The sequence below is a fragment of the Neodiprion virginianus genome, chromosome 6 (genome assembly GCF_021901495.1).
Source record: "Neodiprion virginianus isolate iyNeoVirg1 chromosome 6, iyNeoVirg1.1, whole genome shotgun sequence".
Lineage (NCBI taxonomy): Eukaryota > Metazoa > Arthropoda > Insecta > Hymenoptera > Diprionidae > Neodiprion > Neodiprion virginianus.
The window spans coordinates 25182698-25199381 of record NC_060882.1 but is presented as its reverse complement, the minus strand read 5'-3'; the positions used below and the strand labels follow the sequence as shown (position 1 = coordinate 25199381).

The 16684-nt window shown below is 43.5% G+C and overlaps 2 protein-coding genes across 2 annotated transcripts; one reads left to right on the top strand and one right to left on the bottom strand.

The window, feature by feature from the left end:
- The first annotated feature begins 2085 nt into the window (after positions 1-2085).
- Positions 2086-9000, top strand: LOC124307740 (uncharacterized). Its single transcript, XM_046769759.1, has 3 exons — positions 2086-3469; positions 5210-5638; positions 6436-9000. The coding sequence occupies exons 1-3, from the start codon at positions 3186-3188 to the stop codon at positions 6731-6733; spliced, it is 1011 nt and encodes a 336-aa protein (XP_046625715.1). The 5' UTR covers positions 2086-3185; the 3' UTR covers positions 6734-9000.
- LOC124307737 (putative U5 small nuclear ribonucleoprotein 200 kDa helicase) lies at positions 8792-16607 on the bottom strand. Its single transcript, XM_046769752.1, has 6 exons — positions 16333-16607; positions 15920-16083; positions 15264-15783; positions 14822-15068; positions 14344-14674; positions 8792-14246 (listed from the first exon to the last, which is right to left on the bottom strand). Exons 1-6 carry the CDS (start codon positions 16375-16377, stop codon positions 9146-9148), a joined length of 6408 nt encoding a protein of 2135 aa, XP_046625708.1. The 5' UTR covers positions 16378-16607; the 3' UTR covers positions 8792-9145.
- Positions 16608-16684: the final 77 nt, after the last annotated feature.

Sequence of the window (16684 nt, the reverse complement as noted above, 5' to 3'; positions counted from 1 at the left end):
TGTTAACAAACGTTAGGTATAATACGCTACAAAGGAGAATATTATAATGGTAACTAAAAGACTCTGCTTGATTAAATGGATTTCTGATGTCACTAGCTGGATCTCGCGGTTACGCAACTCAAAGTCGATCGGATTTGTGAAATATACAATTACCGTTGAAACGTACAAGGTGAAACAATGTTCGAGGAACATTGGGAAAAACTGAAAGAAATCTATAATTAAGAAAGACAAAAATTAAAAACTTGTCTCACAACATACGGACTTTAATCTGACCGATAACTTCTATTTCAATCGCAACGAATTGCCGTGATGTATTTATAAAGTCAAAGAAAAGAGAGAGAGAAAAATGTATATTCAATCAAATCAAATAAATAATGTTAAATCTTGCAAGGATTCTCGAGTGAGGATAAAATGTGAAAAAATCAGAAAGATTTATTTCATAAAATTCAAAATACAGAAAATGGAGTACACATAAAAAGGAAAAATACTGACCTTTCTACATCTCAGCTATTCTGTATTTAAAATTTCCACATTTTCAACTTTTGCATTCGATATTCGATACCCTGAAAGAAGTCAATTTTCCGATCCTCCTACATTTTCACCCCTACTCGAGATGCTCGATGACTTTTTCGCGAGGTCGCAGCTCTTCGCTTCCGACGAATACGTGTCTTATCGGAAATCTGCAGAGCGATCGTTTAGCACTCGGTAAACGGTTCGGCGCTCATTCCTGCTCCGACACCGAAGCGCTGCAGCATGCCGACGTGTCCCAGTTTCCAGTTCGGCGCACTTCTCCCCCTAGGGCTGTGGTGTAGCTTCGCCGTTCTCCGTCGACCTGCACGGCAGCTTTACGTATGTAGATATCTCCAAAAGATCCGGGACGCTGCGCCACGATGCGCCGGTTCAGCCCGAGGCGTGGAATTTAAAGTTTCCCTCATTTCGCGTCACATCGACTGACTTTTGCAATCATCCCGGTCATGATCCGCGAGCAGGGAACCCGCTTGCGTTTTCAGCTGCGGGAAATGATCAGCCGAAGCGAAAAATTGGATAGGAAAGACGATGAGACGCTTCGTCCTGCGGGAAGGTAAATTTTCTTGGGCGGGCAAAACTGTTTAAAAAATTTCGGACGGTCGAGAATTTTCTACGATCGTGCAGATTGCAAAATCGGTTGGATAAAAAATGAACCGCGAGAAAGGAATCGGCCAAATGGCAGCTCTACGTGTGCGGGCATTCGATCTTTGAATGTCGTATGAAGAATTTATTTTAGTTCGTTCACCGCGGCTCCGACTCTCGCTTTCAAAATTATCCTTGACCTATTAGGAGTTCCTCTTGTTATAAGCTACGCCATCAAATCGAATAGTAAAACAAATTACGCTAACGGTGATTACTCCGCCTATTCGATTCCATTGTTAACCCGCTGCCTAGAACCTTCGCCTCTTCGATTAAGGAGATTGACTCACTATTCTGATTCAATAGAGTAAAACCACCGCGATTTTGTTGCCTGCAGAATGTTTCGCGATTTTTTTTTATTGTACGACGTTATACACAAGCACATCCGTTCATCGTCACGAGTCACAGTTACGTCGATATTCGATTCGTCTACCGTCTGTAAACCACATTGGAATTCATAAAATCCGTATATATGTACTGAACAAAATTGATACAATTACAGTGGCGGATCACGATTTTCAACGGAATGGTTCCACGCCTCGCCGCCAGGTGGGATGGTCTTCTCGCTAGAGATGAAGAGTCGCGGATTTGAATAAAACGTCTGAATTATTCGAATAACTATACAAATCATGAAGATAATTAATCGAAAAAAAAATTCTGTAATTGATTTTCTGCTAATAATTTGCCACTTGATTAGTTATGAAAAATTTTGTGTCTCTTCTCGTGTCAGCGAGGACAATCGAACGTATAACCGCGGTGATTTCGATCGTATTCGATCGGACGATCATCTCGTGAAGAAATTATATCGAGTAGCCCGGAGTCTGGATGTAATTGTTGGCTTTGCGGGATGTTACAGCTGGTTCAGGAAGAGAACTCGGCGACGACGGCGCTCTAGGAGATATCGATTGACGCCTGTGCAGTAAACACGCGTCCGCAGAGCGAAACCCGACGAGACTTTACGAAGGCGAACGAATTTCCCGTGATATTCACCACCATTCACCGGGAGCGGTATCATGAGAGATGTGTGTGTGTGTGAACCCCGGTAGCGATAGTCTAGGCGGTGTGTCATTGCCTGTCGGTGTGCCGCGATAGTAACAGCTGAGAAAAAATAAGTAAAAACAATAACAACGGTAACGAGAAAAGTAAGGAAGAAAGTAAAGGGACTTGTTCCCGGTTTTCTGCAGGGAGCAAAGTGCTCAGAGTATTGAAAAATAGTCAATGTGCAGCTTGTTTTTCGACATTGTACGCCGTAATCGAGTGGAAAAATAAGCCGATCCCGTGATTCCGGCTTTTCGCTAAGGCGAGTTGTCGGGGCGAAGTTTTAAAAATACCGGGGTGGTAAGACGCCAAGGATTTGTTGTTGATTCAACGGGGCAAGGATTTTGATGAGGAATAATACCTGCGGTACGCGAAAAGTTGTAAAATAAGTCGGTGACATTTCGAGATATCTTGTATTATATAAGATATCAACCCTTGAATTATATATCAGGTCGTTGAGTGAACTTATCGTCGGTAACGTTAATGATCGCGGGTCGCATGAAACAAAAAAAGAGACCGATGAATCGGTACTTATAAATAGCGGTATATCGACGATCCGTAAGAAACAGCTGACGGGATTAAAGAGGTATGGAAAAAAAGGTCTGAGAAGTGGGTGTAATGATGCACGAATAATATCAAAAATTGAGCGCTTCTTCTTTGAGAAACCGGTACCGGATATTATAAAAACAAACGTGTCAAGGTGTTTAAAGAGAGAAAAAATCGAAATGAATATAAAAGGCGTAATGAGCGCTTGAGTGACAATCGAAGAGGAAAAAACACCGTAGTTTTATCCTGTATTGAAAAAATTTCCAAATGAACAAGAATATTGCTAAGAAAAAATCATCATCGTGCTCTTAACCGTGCTGATAAAATATCGAGGGTAACGAGAAAGAAATAAGGAATAACTGGGCAGCCGACAAAGCCAGGAGGCGGAGCGAATAATTATTTGGCAAATAAGTTTGTAATTAAAGAGAATCCGAATGTCCGAGGCGGAAGCCAAGCCAGCGTCGCCTGCGCCAACTCCGGGCAACAACCCGGCAGCCAGCATCGTCCTGCAGACGCCGGTCCTCCAGGTAGCCTGCAGGATGCTGCGATCCCCGAGCCACGAGAGCGTAACGACGGATATTTCGCTATTCAGCGTCTCTTCGTCGGCCAGCGAGGCCCGTGGCAATCGGCTCGCACCTTTCAAATCGTACAGCGACGCTCACCTGGCCAGCAGAGGCCCGTCGCCCAATCCCGATAATCGCCAGATCCAAGCCAACAGGTGAGATTCGCGGGGGGTCCTCGAAGGATGTGATATATCGGCGAAAGTTGCAAATTTTTATTTCGTTATTCGCTTGTCGTCAACACCGCTGAACTCGAATGTTTATTATATTTTCTTGCATTTCGGCGCGTGTGGAGTTGTTAGTCGATGTTGACGCGTGTCATGTAATTAAAAAAGCACGCACGCGTCGACCGATGATCTACAAAGACGACGAAGGAACGAGATGTTTAAGGATTTAATTTTCGTATCCACGAGTTTCATTCCCTTACTCCTACTCTGTTTTTTGTGATTTCTTTCTCCGACGATTGTTAGTAATTAATGTCTTTCCGCTACTCGTTACACTGTTATAAATGATTGTGAATTTACTACACATTTTTCACTGCAGAAAAGAGTTGTCAGTTTACGATATCAAGTTGCAAATTTACAAATTCGGTACAGTGACGTAAATTACTACTAAAATTTATAGAAAAAGGACAAAAAATGTAGTACATTGATTGTCTTTGCAAATTGAATATACACTAAATTTACGGCGAATTCACTGTTCCGTATCAGAATAAAACTTTCAGTACAGTGTAGGGAGTAACATACAGAAATTATTAACAGTGTTACATACGTCCGTATGCGACGGTTGGACGAATAGATGGCATCCGATAACCAATCTCACGTTGTTTTATATACGATTTTTAATACTCGTAGACGGACAGATACGTGTTGTGTGTCCACACGTTACTCACCGGGATTCTTTATAAACTAATGTATGTATTACACGTATGTGTGTGCGAATTGTGCATACGTTATATGTGCACGTGTAGAGAGCGAGAGAGAGAGAGAGAGAGGTAGAAGCGCTTTCAGATATGTATACCTATATAACAACATCCAATTTAAGAATACCGTATAGTGCAATAATATTTTAACCGGTCGAAAAGAGAACGTGTAATTGGCAAACGAACGCGAATATTACGTAAGACTTTCTTCGAGCATCGACCAGCCAGGCTGTCGATATATCACGCGATCCGAAGTACATATAACAAGTATAAACATACGTTACCGGCAATATTGGATGGTTGTTATACCCGTATGCATAGGTAGGAGAGAAGAGCTACTCGGAACAAATACGTCGCGGTAAATAAATATGAAATTCAAATCAGCCTGCGAAAATGGCATTAATTAGATGGATGATTAATCGGGAGAAATTCAGGTTTTATTTCGGGGTGAAAATTTATAATTTTCGATCTGATTTGCAGCCGCTGTGCCAAGTCGCGTTCAACAAAACTCAGACCTCGCCGGCTTTTCAATTCATTACTTTTTACATCATTCCAAACAAGGCATAGGTATACGTACCCTGTGATCCAACGTTCTCACACCTCCCGTCCTATCGGTTTACGTGACAAAAGCGTTTCACGGCGAACGGACGATAAATTATCCCGCTTTATTTCACCGTTCACGACCCAATAACACGCGACAAAGTGAGTACACGTATAACTTACCCCTGTAATATATCCGCGTCCCGTTTGCCGCCAATGATCGCGGGGTTAAGTATAAATTAGCCGGCGGTGTATTAGGCTCGGATATCTAAATTAGGGTCCCCAAAACACGATCTACAGCATAGAAACACTCCCACGGAATCAATTTGTCCCCGTAATAAATTTCATTCGCATTACATTCGACGCACGCAAACTTTCTCTGCAAATAACGTAAGAAAACCACAACTCCGACTCACCCTCCGTTTCCACGTTGCAGGCAGGCCGACATACCGGAAATCCTCTGGTTCGAGGAAGAAACGGAGCTGATCCGAAGCTGCGGAGCACTCTCCTCGGCACTTGGGTTACAGAAGAGCTTCAGCACCAGTGACGTCTTCCAGTTGCCGAGTCCGGACGCGGGATGCTCGCGAAAGCTTCGTTCCGCCGTCTCCGCCCTCGCCTTGGACACCGCTCACAGGGACGGGCTTCTCCTCGAGCAGGCGAGGCTCGACCACGCTTCGAGGTCCTGCAGTACTTGGGTCGCCGTCGGCGACGTTGGGACCACGTCTCAGCTGCCAAGTCCTCACGGTGGGACCGTCCAGCCGGCGCCACCCGCCCCGAATCACCATACGAACTCCATGCCGTTCACGGCTGCCGACCTCGTCAGGTCCGTCAACAAGAAGGTCCGCCAGAATTACATTCGTCGAAGGTTAGTCGAATCGTAACGCGCCGCATTCTTGACGTTGAAAGTGGCGCAGAGGGTGCAACTTCACTTCTTGATCAGGTACATTCCGCGTCACTTGACTCGCTCTCGAGTGGTTGACCATCTTTGATAGCCGGTCTTGTACAGCCCCGTGGAACCACTGGATACTGTGAAAAATGGTAGTGTTAAAATTGACAAAAATTTGCCAGTCTGGATCTCTGTTACACTGAGAAAAATTTCATTCGTTACAGTAACTAGAAAAATTCAGTAAATCGGGTATCGTTAAAAAAAAACTGTTTGAATATTGTTGGTATTACGAAAAACGAGGTACGCGTAACCATTTTGCGCTATCGTCGAACCTTTTTTGCTAATTGCAACGCAAAATCAGTTTGTTCGGTCTACTCTACTTGCTTAGTTAAACAAGGCTTTAACGTCAATTTATTCTTGCACAAGCATTCAATTTTCGCAACGGTTACAAGAAAATACAGTAACAGTGATCGTAATGAGAAAGAATAGTAACGGATACCGGACATTGTGGTAACAGCTAGAAAACTAATTTTTATTTTGTACCTGGAACTATGTTTTTCGATTGTGGTAAAAAAATGAAAATAGTCGAGGACTGAGCGGTGACCGAAACTAAAAATTTTTCTCAATGTAGGATATGAAACATCGGGTAGTCTTGTACCGACAACTCCATACAGTGTGCATATTCGCATTTTTTCTAGCGGCGTGAAAACCCTTTGAATACGTTAATCCAGTGTAGACCTTGGTTAATGACATATTCGAACGATCATGATCGACAGGTTGCTGACGACGTACAGAGCGATGGAACGCCTTTCGCAGAGTGAGTTCAATCTGGACAGATTGGAGGCGGCGGCATCGGCGGCGCAGTCGAGTCCAGGAGCGACGCTGTCGGTTCCGGGTACTTCGCTGACTTCCGGTTCGGTGCTCGCAACCTCTCGGAAGGGGAAAAACCTCCCGTTGACCGTAAGCGACGTGGAGAGGGAACGCGGCAAACAGTTGTCCAAGTACGAGAGGAACATGATGATATTCAACTGGCTCCACACCCTCGACGACACGGCTATAGACAGTTTGGAGTAATTTCAACGATATATATATATATACCTCCGATACGCCGATGATGCAATTGCATTCGTGCGTGAACCATGCGATGCTTTCGTCTCGTGGGCGGGTGTGTGTACGTGTGTGTAGGTGGGTGGACGGTTGAGGGGGGATGATTTCCATTATCGAAAACCGATATTTCATTTTCTACTTCGCAATGGTTACTTTCCACTCTGTACGTTACGTGTTATCCGTACCTAGATTGCAAATTAACTGCATGGGTTTGATGGTTTATTCGATTTATAGATTGCACTTGTCTACCTGCAGTCAAGTTTTGTAATGACGCGTGTTCCACGGTGCGGAAGGACAACATTGTGCAAAAAATTGGATGGACGGATGGCGCATAAAAAACTGAATAGGTATATGTATAGGTAACGCTTCCGACGGAGGCGTGATGGATTCTCTGCATCTATTAATCTGTAACACAATTAATTTCCCTTGCACTTTATCGCTGAGATGATCAGTTATAAAATAAGCCTAAGGGTACGGATATATGAGATTCATGTTGTTTTTTTTTTTGTGTGTGCGTGTAAATATCTAGGTAATCGATAAATTATATGTGTAGTTACTAAACGTGTTCAAGGATATATAATATAGATTTTACAGCAATTATAATAGCGAATTGGGTACGTGTTTAAGAATTGATGACGAACAAGAGTTTTTTTTTTGTAGGCTGCAGTCACACAGTATTTGCAAAATAATACCAGGAACAAAATTTTGCGATCAATGATCTCGTTCGAGATTTGAAAAGGCTAGGTAACTGGAAAATGTCTAAATTATCGGTCTATTTTTTTATTAGTTATATATGCCTTATCTATTTTTCGGTGTGATGATAATAAAAGTTTCGAGTACAAGTGGAAACCGAAAGATCAAGATTATCGTATTGTATGATGTAATGACGCGGCAGAGATGCCAGAAGAATATAGTGAGAAACAAAAATTAATTGTAATAATATATATTTATTACATTACTTACGTGACATTTTTCGCGGCCGCATTTACCGTCCTTTACTCGCGTCCGTTATATTTCCACACTAACGTGATACAATTGTTGGATATACGTACCTTTCGAGAACCATATCACGAATATATAAATATGAAAATTCATGGTTTGCGTCACAAATTTTCTGATACTTCCGAATTTAATTTTTTCGAATCCGTTACACACATGATGTGGTATTACACATTGATCGGAGTATCGAGTGACATGTACCCCCCTCCCCAGAAAAAAACACTTTGAATGAATATTTTTAGATTAAATTATAAGTGATTGTATCATGATTCGTAACCTATAATGTGCGTTCCTATATCAAAGCCTTAAGTGTTACACAACTGTAAATAATAATATTTTAAAAGTAAACGAAGAAAAGAAAAGTAGAAGAAACTCAACCGATTTCCATGATACGTTTCAATCAATGTTATACCGCAGAAACAGTGAAACCTAATTTTTAGCAAGTCTTAACAATGCCTTGCAATTCTTAGTTGCTGATTAGGCGATAATTTTGTATTTGTAAACCGAATCTACTTATGAAAGTATCTAAAAAATGTTGTAACACCGAATGGGCATCTATAAATCATACGGTATACAACACTGCAACAAATATCGATATGGATACTGATTTTATTAAGTATAGAATCTCGTGAATGTGAAGAAAAAAGAGTGAGAACGTATTGTTATTGCACACATCCTGTCGCTGAATTTGTTTACATTATTAGTAATGTTTATAAGACGAGTTTACCCCTAAAATGTCGCTAGATATATAGCTCCGTTATCCGTACAGGTACGTAAATTAGAACGGAGGTCGGATAGCGAATAATTTTCTGTATTATATTTGGTACGTATTTTAATTACATCATTTACGCAAGCGTCAACCACTGCTGTGTCAGGAATCATTTAGTGACGACGCTTAACATTATCCTAATAATAAAAATTACAGAAAATATTATCTATTAATTTTAATCATTACCTGGGTAAAAACACATACACCACCTTCTCCTCTTCATACAAATAACTCGCAACTATATGTTGTTGTTTTTCTAGTCCAACTGTAGGAAAAAAAAACTCGATCGAACGTACATACATACGTCGTTATTCAAGCAATCGAGACTAATTGCAAATAATTTCGTCCAGAATCGTACCGTAGTATCTACATGGAAAAATAAATCAAGAATAAAACCTATCATACTCTAGCGAAGCAAAATTATGATCAGATTACTATTCACTGTTTCGTGTAGAGAAGGATGTGATCACGAATCAAACAAACCATCCATAACAATTCCATGCAGTATTATACCGGAAGTTTTGCCATCCAGATACATGTATCCATATATATATATATATATATATATGTACATATGGCTTGAAAACATATTAAATGCTATCGAGAGATCCTTAATCCGACTCGGATTCGGAACTGGCGTCGGATTCGTACTCTCCAACGTGTATGGTGAATTTGTACTCTTGATCACATCCCAAGTAAGCGTCGCTCATGAAGTACAGAGTGTACGAGTGCTGGCCTGGTGCAGGTGCCACAAAGTCCAGCTTGACTCTCGCTTTTTGTTGAAGGGTGAGTCTCTTGATCGAGAGCAAAGAGTTGCTCTTCGGATCGCCGATTACGACCCACCATCCCTCCTCGCGTTTCTGGGGGAAAAACGGTGCGACAACGGGACCCGTGACTTCGTCCTCTCTCTCCAACTGGACAACAACGTTCACCGTGCCGCCGCTCTTCAGCTTGTCCTTGTCCTGCACTTCGTAAGCCATCTCAATATTGGGATAGCGGTTGCAGAACTTGGCAACGTCGGCCATCTGAACATCCGTCAACTGCAGGAGCCTGTTTCTATCGTCATCTTCGAGTTCCATCACGTCGAAGACAGTTTCCACCCCCTTTTCGGTGCACCGTTTTATCGTCTCCGAAGTGAAATGGGGCAGTTGCTTCAGGTACGAGTCCTTCGACCACATAGCTTGCGTCACCATCTGCGCCAACTCCATCGCAGCTACAGCCGGTGCCAGCCACCCTGACGAACTAAGGACGTCGACGCAGGCCTGGATCAGTCTGACAGCTTTGCCGAGGACCAATTCCGTGTCGTTTTGCAGCTCGGGACCCAGCTGAATCCTGGACAAATGCGCCTGAAGGAGGAGCTGTGCCTTAACGTGAGGATCCGCCATTCTGGCGACTTGAGGTGCGTGCGGAAGCCGCGCGGCGAGACTTCTCAGCAAGTTCTCTTCCCTCTGTCTAACCGGAACCGTTTCGTACTCAGCCGCCGCTGATATGATCTCGAGGAGACCGCGAATCTTCGTTTTATTGTTCAGCGAGAGACTAAACAGTTCTATGGTCGCGTAGTTGATGTAATAGTACGCTGCTATCATGCCCAAATTTAGAGGCAGGGTGTCCATTTCGTCCTCAACCGCCACGCACTTGGCCTGCTCCAAATCGCTGAGCGTGCTTTCAACGAGCTCGGACAAATGGTCGGACAAATGCCTGTGCGTGACGCCTTGAAGACCGTAATAATTCGGGTTTTGCGTGAGTCTTCTGTAAAGGAATGTCCACGTCAAGTAATCGACTGCGTCCTGCTTGTTTTCTATAGTTTTGGTCACTATCTCGGCGTTGAAATGATCGTGAAGCCTGTGATCGAGATGACTCTCGACGGGAAGTGGCTCGTTCAAGAACTTCTTGAAGAAATCCTTCTTTGAACTCTGACAGAGGAGGACGCATTTGGCGTCGTGGTCTTCGAGCGGTCTGTTGGCGCGGGCGACCATTTGAAGAACATCGGTGATCGGATAGTCCTCGTAGGCATGAGTCTTGCCGTTGTAACTCTGGGTGTCCATGATTATAACGAGATGAGAATTTATCGACAGTCCCCAGCAGAGGTCCCGTGTCGCGACAGCGACCTGGATCGCTCCGCTGTCGAAGAGCTGCTCCACCAAATGTCGGTCATCGATCGAGAGTCCTTCGTGTAGATAAGCAACACCCTGCGACAGGGTCTCCTTCAGTGTCTTATCGCTCATTCTGTCCAAAAACGGTTTTATGTCCGCTTCCTCCGCGTGGAAGAACCTTGACGGTTGTCCCTCCGCTGCGGTGAACGTGAGCAGATCAATTGCGGTCATTCTGGCCTGTCTCCTCGTTGGTACAAAAACGATCGCAGGTTTGTGGGGTGCGTGTCTCAGGATCGCGTTGTAAACTGGCTTCGCCATCGCTGCAAGGCGGGAGGCGTTGTGTGTGATGTTCAATCCTTGGACATGGAGTTCCAGGGGTATCGGTCTCACCGATGGATGGAAGTTGAACGTTGCGGCCGCCGGGGCGCCCAGCCACTGCGAGGCGTCTTTGGCGTCGGCCAAAGAGGCTGAAAGAGCTACTATCCTTGTAGGTTTTTCAAGCTGTGAAGATATGTACCTCGCCCTCGAACAGGCCACCTCAAGAACCGGCCCCTCTTCGCCACCGATGAGCTGGAGCTCGTCGACGATAAACAGCTGGATGTTCTGAACGTTCTTCCTCTGCTTCCACCTTCTTGACAGGACGTCCCACTTGTCAGCAGTCGTTATTATCACCTGACCTTTTGCGAGGAGCTTCAAGTCCGTGCCAGTTTCTCCCGTCAATAAAACCACCTTCCTTCCGAGCTGTTGATTGAACTTAGCCACCCAATCGCTGTACACAAGCTCCGCTAGTGCCTCTTTGCTCACCATGTAAACGCACCTTCCCTCGGGATTCTGAGTCAGCAAACGCAGCACGGCGAATTCGGCGATTGTAGTTTTGCCAGAGCCAGTAGGTGCGCCGATGAAGACGTTGTCGTCGGAATTGTAGACCGCATTGAATACTTGCGTCTGGATGGGATTGAACTGGGGAAATTTGTCAGTGTAGACAGTTTCGAACTTGGAATTCCTCAACGCGGTTATCGGCAGCGGTTGTAAGTCCAAGAGCTCGGTAGGCGGTAGATTTTTCTCCGGTAGAATAAGGTGACGGAAGCTGACCGGCAATTGAGTTTCAGCACCGATCCATCTGTCCGATACGACCCGAAGGAAATATTGAGGAGGAAGAGGCTCGAATACCGGAACAAAGAACTTGATCAGGTGCTCGTCGCTGGCGTATTTGGCTTTGAGAAGGAAGTACTCGTGGTGAAGTATGACTTCCGAATCAACGTCTTCCACAAGAATCCAGAAGGCCTCTGAGGCACCATGGATCTTTTCATCCCATTGAAAGTCCGGTGTTATCGTCAACTCAACGCGTAGGGTGGATCTAGTGATGGGCTGTATGTGGGTTGACAGTTCCAGTTTAGGAAACTGGTGAATATATTTGTGAATTGTTTTACCAAGTTTAGGAACACGGATCAGTTCCCCGATTTCGTTTGGTCCAAGGTCGTAAAGCCTCTCCCACGGGAAGTTTTTCTTCTCAATCTTCTTCACTATTTCCTCGGGCATTTTTCTGAACTGTCTAAGCGGCGACATTGACTGCCACATCCTTCGATCGATCATTTTACAGAGGGATAGACATTTGTCCGCTAGCTGAGCCCAGCCTCGGAACAAGACAATCTCAAAAATAGCTCTCATCAGCCTGGATGCTGACTGCGTAACGTATACCATGTCAGACATTAGTGCGAAACCCTCAAGCTTCAATTGAGATATGTAAGCCTGAAGAAGAACGTTGACCTTGGCGCTCGGCTCTTCAATACTCTCTTTTATAGGTATGGGCACTCTTTCCATCAGTTTCTGTAACTCTAATTTTTCTTCTTCCCTGACGTTGATATTCTTGAATTCGCTTGATAATGAGAACACTCTGAACAGTTCAATCTCGCTCAAAGTACGCTTGAGGAGTTGATTGTAAGTGGACATGGTATCGTGCGTACAATAATAGTGGGACGCGATTCTACCTAATTCGGTCGCCTGAAAATGTCCAGATTTTCTATCATACTTAATCAATCCACTTCTGTCTAATCCCAGAGCAGCTGAATGTATTAAATCCGCTCTGTGTAGCTCTAGCAACGGGTCTTCCTTAAGTTTATCATGAGGTATGGCGTAGAGTTGTGGGCACCGCAACATCCTGATGTAGAGATAAGTGTATCCGAGCCATGTAACAGCATCTCGTATATTTTGAATTGTTCCAAGCACAATCTCCGCGTTCAGCATGTCTGACATCTTGCTTATAAGCTGAGATTCAATGGGGAGTTGCTGATTCAAAAGCGAGAGATAATATTGGAGCTCGCTATGGTTCGTTATCAGTATTCCCTCACCTTTAGTATCATATTGTGGACGACCAGCTCGCCCCAACATCTGCAGGACATCAAGCGCGCCCAATTCCACCCAGCGACCTTTCTCTGGGTTGTAAACCTGCGTGCCTTTGATAATTACTGTGTGAGCTGGTAAGTTGACTCCCCATGCCAAAGTTGCGGTAGATACTAAAACTTGAATGTGTCGATCGGCGAACAAATCCTCGACCAAGGTACGATCGACCCTGGTCATTCCGGCGTGGTGAATAGCGAAACCATACGGAAGCAAGTCTTTCAGTTCCTGATTCTTAACCTGCTCAGCTTCAGTCCTGAGCACTTCCATCGACGCAGATCCTTCACGCAAGAACTGACCAAGCGTGTCTTTCTCAAGACACATGTCTCTGATGGCCCTGGCAGTTTTCCCAGTTTCTTTTCTGGAGTGAACAAATACTAGGACTTGATTTCTTCCTGCATGTTCCATCGTTTTTTCGTACACAATCTCGTTCATCACCTGGAATCTCTTCAGTGCCTTTTTCTCAGTCACACCAATATACTGCTGCTCCAGAGCAACTGGCCTGTAGCTGTTGTCAAAGTAAAACAATCCGGTTTCTGGTTTTATCCGCAAAAACGCAGCTACATCTCGGTAGTTTGGAAGGGTAGCCGATAAACCGACTAGCCGCACATCTTCCTGGGTTGTTTCAATGTTTCTTATGGTTCTGGCAACCAGCGCTTCGAGAACTGGGCCTCGCTCATCGTGGAGTAAATGAATCTCGTCGATAATCACCAATCTGACAAGAGACGTGAAAGTTTTTTCGCCTCCTTTACGAGTTATTATATCCCATTTTTCAGGTGTGCAAACTATTACTTGTGTTGCCGCGATTTGCTCTCTTGTCAGCTGATGGTCACCCGTGAGTTCAGACACGATCAAATTGTAACTTGCCAAACGCTTTCCAAAGTTTCCTACCATTTCTTGTACAAGCGACCGCATTGGCGCAACGTATATTATCTTAAATTCGTCAGCGTTTATCGTTCCGTCGGCGTTTATGTGTTTTCCGATTTCTCGCATCATACAGAGCAGGGCGACGTTTGTCTTACCTGCTCCAGTTGGCGCACATAACAACAGGTTCTCATCGCTTTCCAACGCCGAATTTTGAAGCCGACTCTGAATTCTATTCAACGTTTTGAAACCCTCGAACGCCGGCTGTACGTATTTCGGAAGCTGATCAACTTGGTGCAGTTTCTCATTCTCCCCGAATGGCTTTGGTTTCAGTGCTGGGACATGGACCTCTTCGTACCTGAGATGAGAGATTTGAAGTGTTAGCTTGTTCAATTTCAAATAGTAGCGATTTTCTACCAAAAATTTGTTCATCATTAAAATAAAAAATATATTACCCTTTTCTTTGTTTTCTGAAACTTCCGTCTGGTAGCTGACAACGTTTGTTGGCCATAAAGTGACTTCCCTGAGCAAATATCAAATCCTCTAAATCAATCAGATTTCTCGATCCTTGAACTTGACCACCAGGACCACCAGCTCCATCCTCGTTCTCCTCCAGCCGCTTGCGTTGTGCACGTGCTTCCATTGTTTCTTCAGCATCATCATCACCCTTTCCCGTGTCTAGCTGACGCAAGATCTTTGCCAGAGACAAATCATCATTCATTTTATTTCTTATCTTTTGTCTCTCCGATTCGGATTGAGACGATGCCAACATCGTGCAATAGGCAACTGTAAGAATAGTCAGAATATTTAAACTTCCAAAAAACTAGATAAATTTTAATGAATGTTCAAATTGTAATCTTTCTGTTTCAACTATTTAATGATTCATAAATATTAGCTCTGTAATTATAAAGGTGAGTGTTGCTTTATACTCACTCATGTGTCTATATTTTTTAAGCTGTTTGATAAAATCAAAGCAATCATATCCTAACAGGAGAACCAGCTGATTTTCACAATCTCGATCATCACCCGCATCTCGTAACACTGCTAATACCTCAGCAGCTCTTGCTTGGGATACCATTGCATCATCGTATATTCTGCTCAATCTCCGCTGAAGCCAATAAGCATCGATATCTAACGGATGAAGTGGTTTTTCCTTCTTCATTTCCTCCGCACCACCAAGCTGTTTGAAGGGTAAAGAAACAGTTACTGAATGTAAAAAATTAAGATACTATACTGTAATATCTGATATTAAAATTGTACATATGAATAGAAAAGAGTTGAATAAAAATGCAATTACATAGAATTGTTAAAAATTTATATGACTAAAAAACTTCAGACTTGGTGAATATTTCAACTAAACTGACTAGATACATACGTTTTCCGCGTGAATTGCACGATCAATGTTTGCTTCTTCTCCTTCATCCCCTTCATCGTCATTTTCCCTAACCTCTCCGTACACATCTTCATCATCCTCTTCGCTGCTTTCTTCGAACTGAACATTTATACCATATGTCTCATCAATGTTCTCTTCATTTGTTGTAGTCTTTTCATCACTGCCAAAATCCGTGATTTTTTTCCCCAGATTAACCAAGAGGGCGAATCTCTCTTCTGCTAAACCACCAAGCAGCAACTCTGTTTCTTTTTTCTTCTCCTTTTCTTTTAATCTATCATTTTTCAACACAGCTAATACTTCGTCAGCAGCACCACAGAGAATATCACGTGGTTGATCGCCCAATGCTTCCTGAATGAAACTCAGTAACACTTCGTACGTCTGACGAGTCTCTTGTGTTTTGGGTCTGTATACAATTCCTACCATTTCATCAACACCCTCTGACAAGAGAGTGGCACCCTTCATACGAGTGAAGTCATATTGCGCTTCATCACGTTTTTGACGTCTGAGAAAAGTTGTACCGTATTACTGTCGTTAATGATTCAATTTAAATCTTTCATTTTAATACCTAATGCATTTTAGTAATTTGCTTTGCTACTGAATGTGAGAATAGTGCTATGCAAATTTATATCTTCACTCACTTCACTTTACGCTCTTCTGCTTTGCCTGGTTTCGTCCTTTGATGTCTATCGCCCATCCTGGTTCCATCCAATTTGCCCACAAGGGACATAACTTCTCCAGTCGCCTCATCTCTGCTACGTCTTTCTATAAGCCGTACGTCAGCTTGTAAGACAAGATTGGAGTTCTGGAACAAAAAGTCTTAAATCACCGAAGGGCTTTTCCAAAACACGTACAACAATTAAGTTATGTTTTGGCAACCAATTAATACAACTAGAAATATAACCTATACGACGGAACGTTTTTCGTACGAAAGCAGAGTTCTCAAATTTTAATCGTAACTTAGACGCTGGAACAATAAGTGTTGCACAAAATTTTTTCTTTGTATTACGGTCGTACTTTAGCACATTTCTTGTAATGAAATAGTAATAATTACCGCTTTATATTCGTATTGAAGCTGCCGAGCCGCAGCATCCGCCATGTTTACGGCGTCGAATATACACACTGATCTCTATACCTCAGTCAGACTTCAGTAACGTACAGATCCAAGCGTCAACTAGACACGCATTTGGTATTGGACCGAAACAAGGTAGTCGGAAAAGGAAGGCATAAATGAATTTACTGTACGGTGCTGTCATCAACGAGAAGTCAGGAGGCCAGTGGCTGGAATTTCACTGGCACAGATTTGCCACCGCAGTATTTTGCTGTCGAATTTTTGACCAATAGAAATGTCAATAAAGCAGGCGAGCGTTACCGAGAGTCCCTACCACGGTCTTACGGACTCTAGC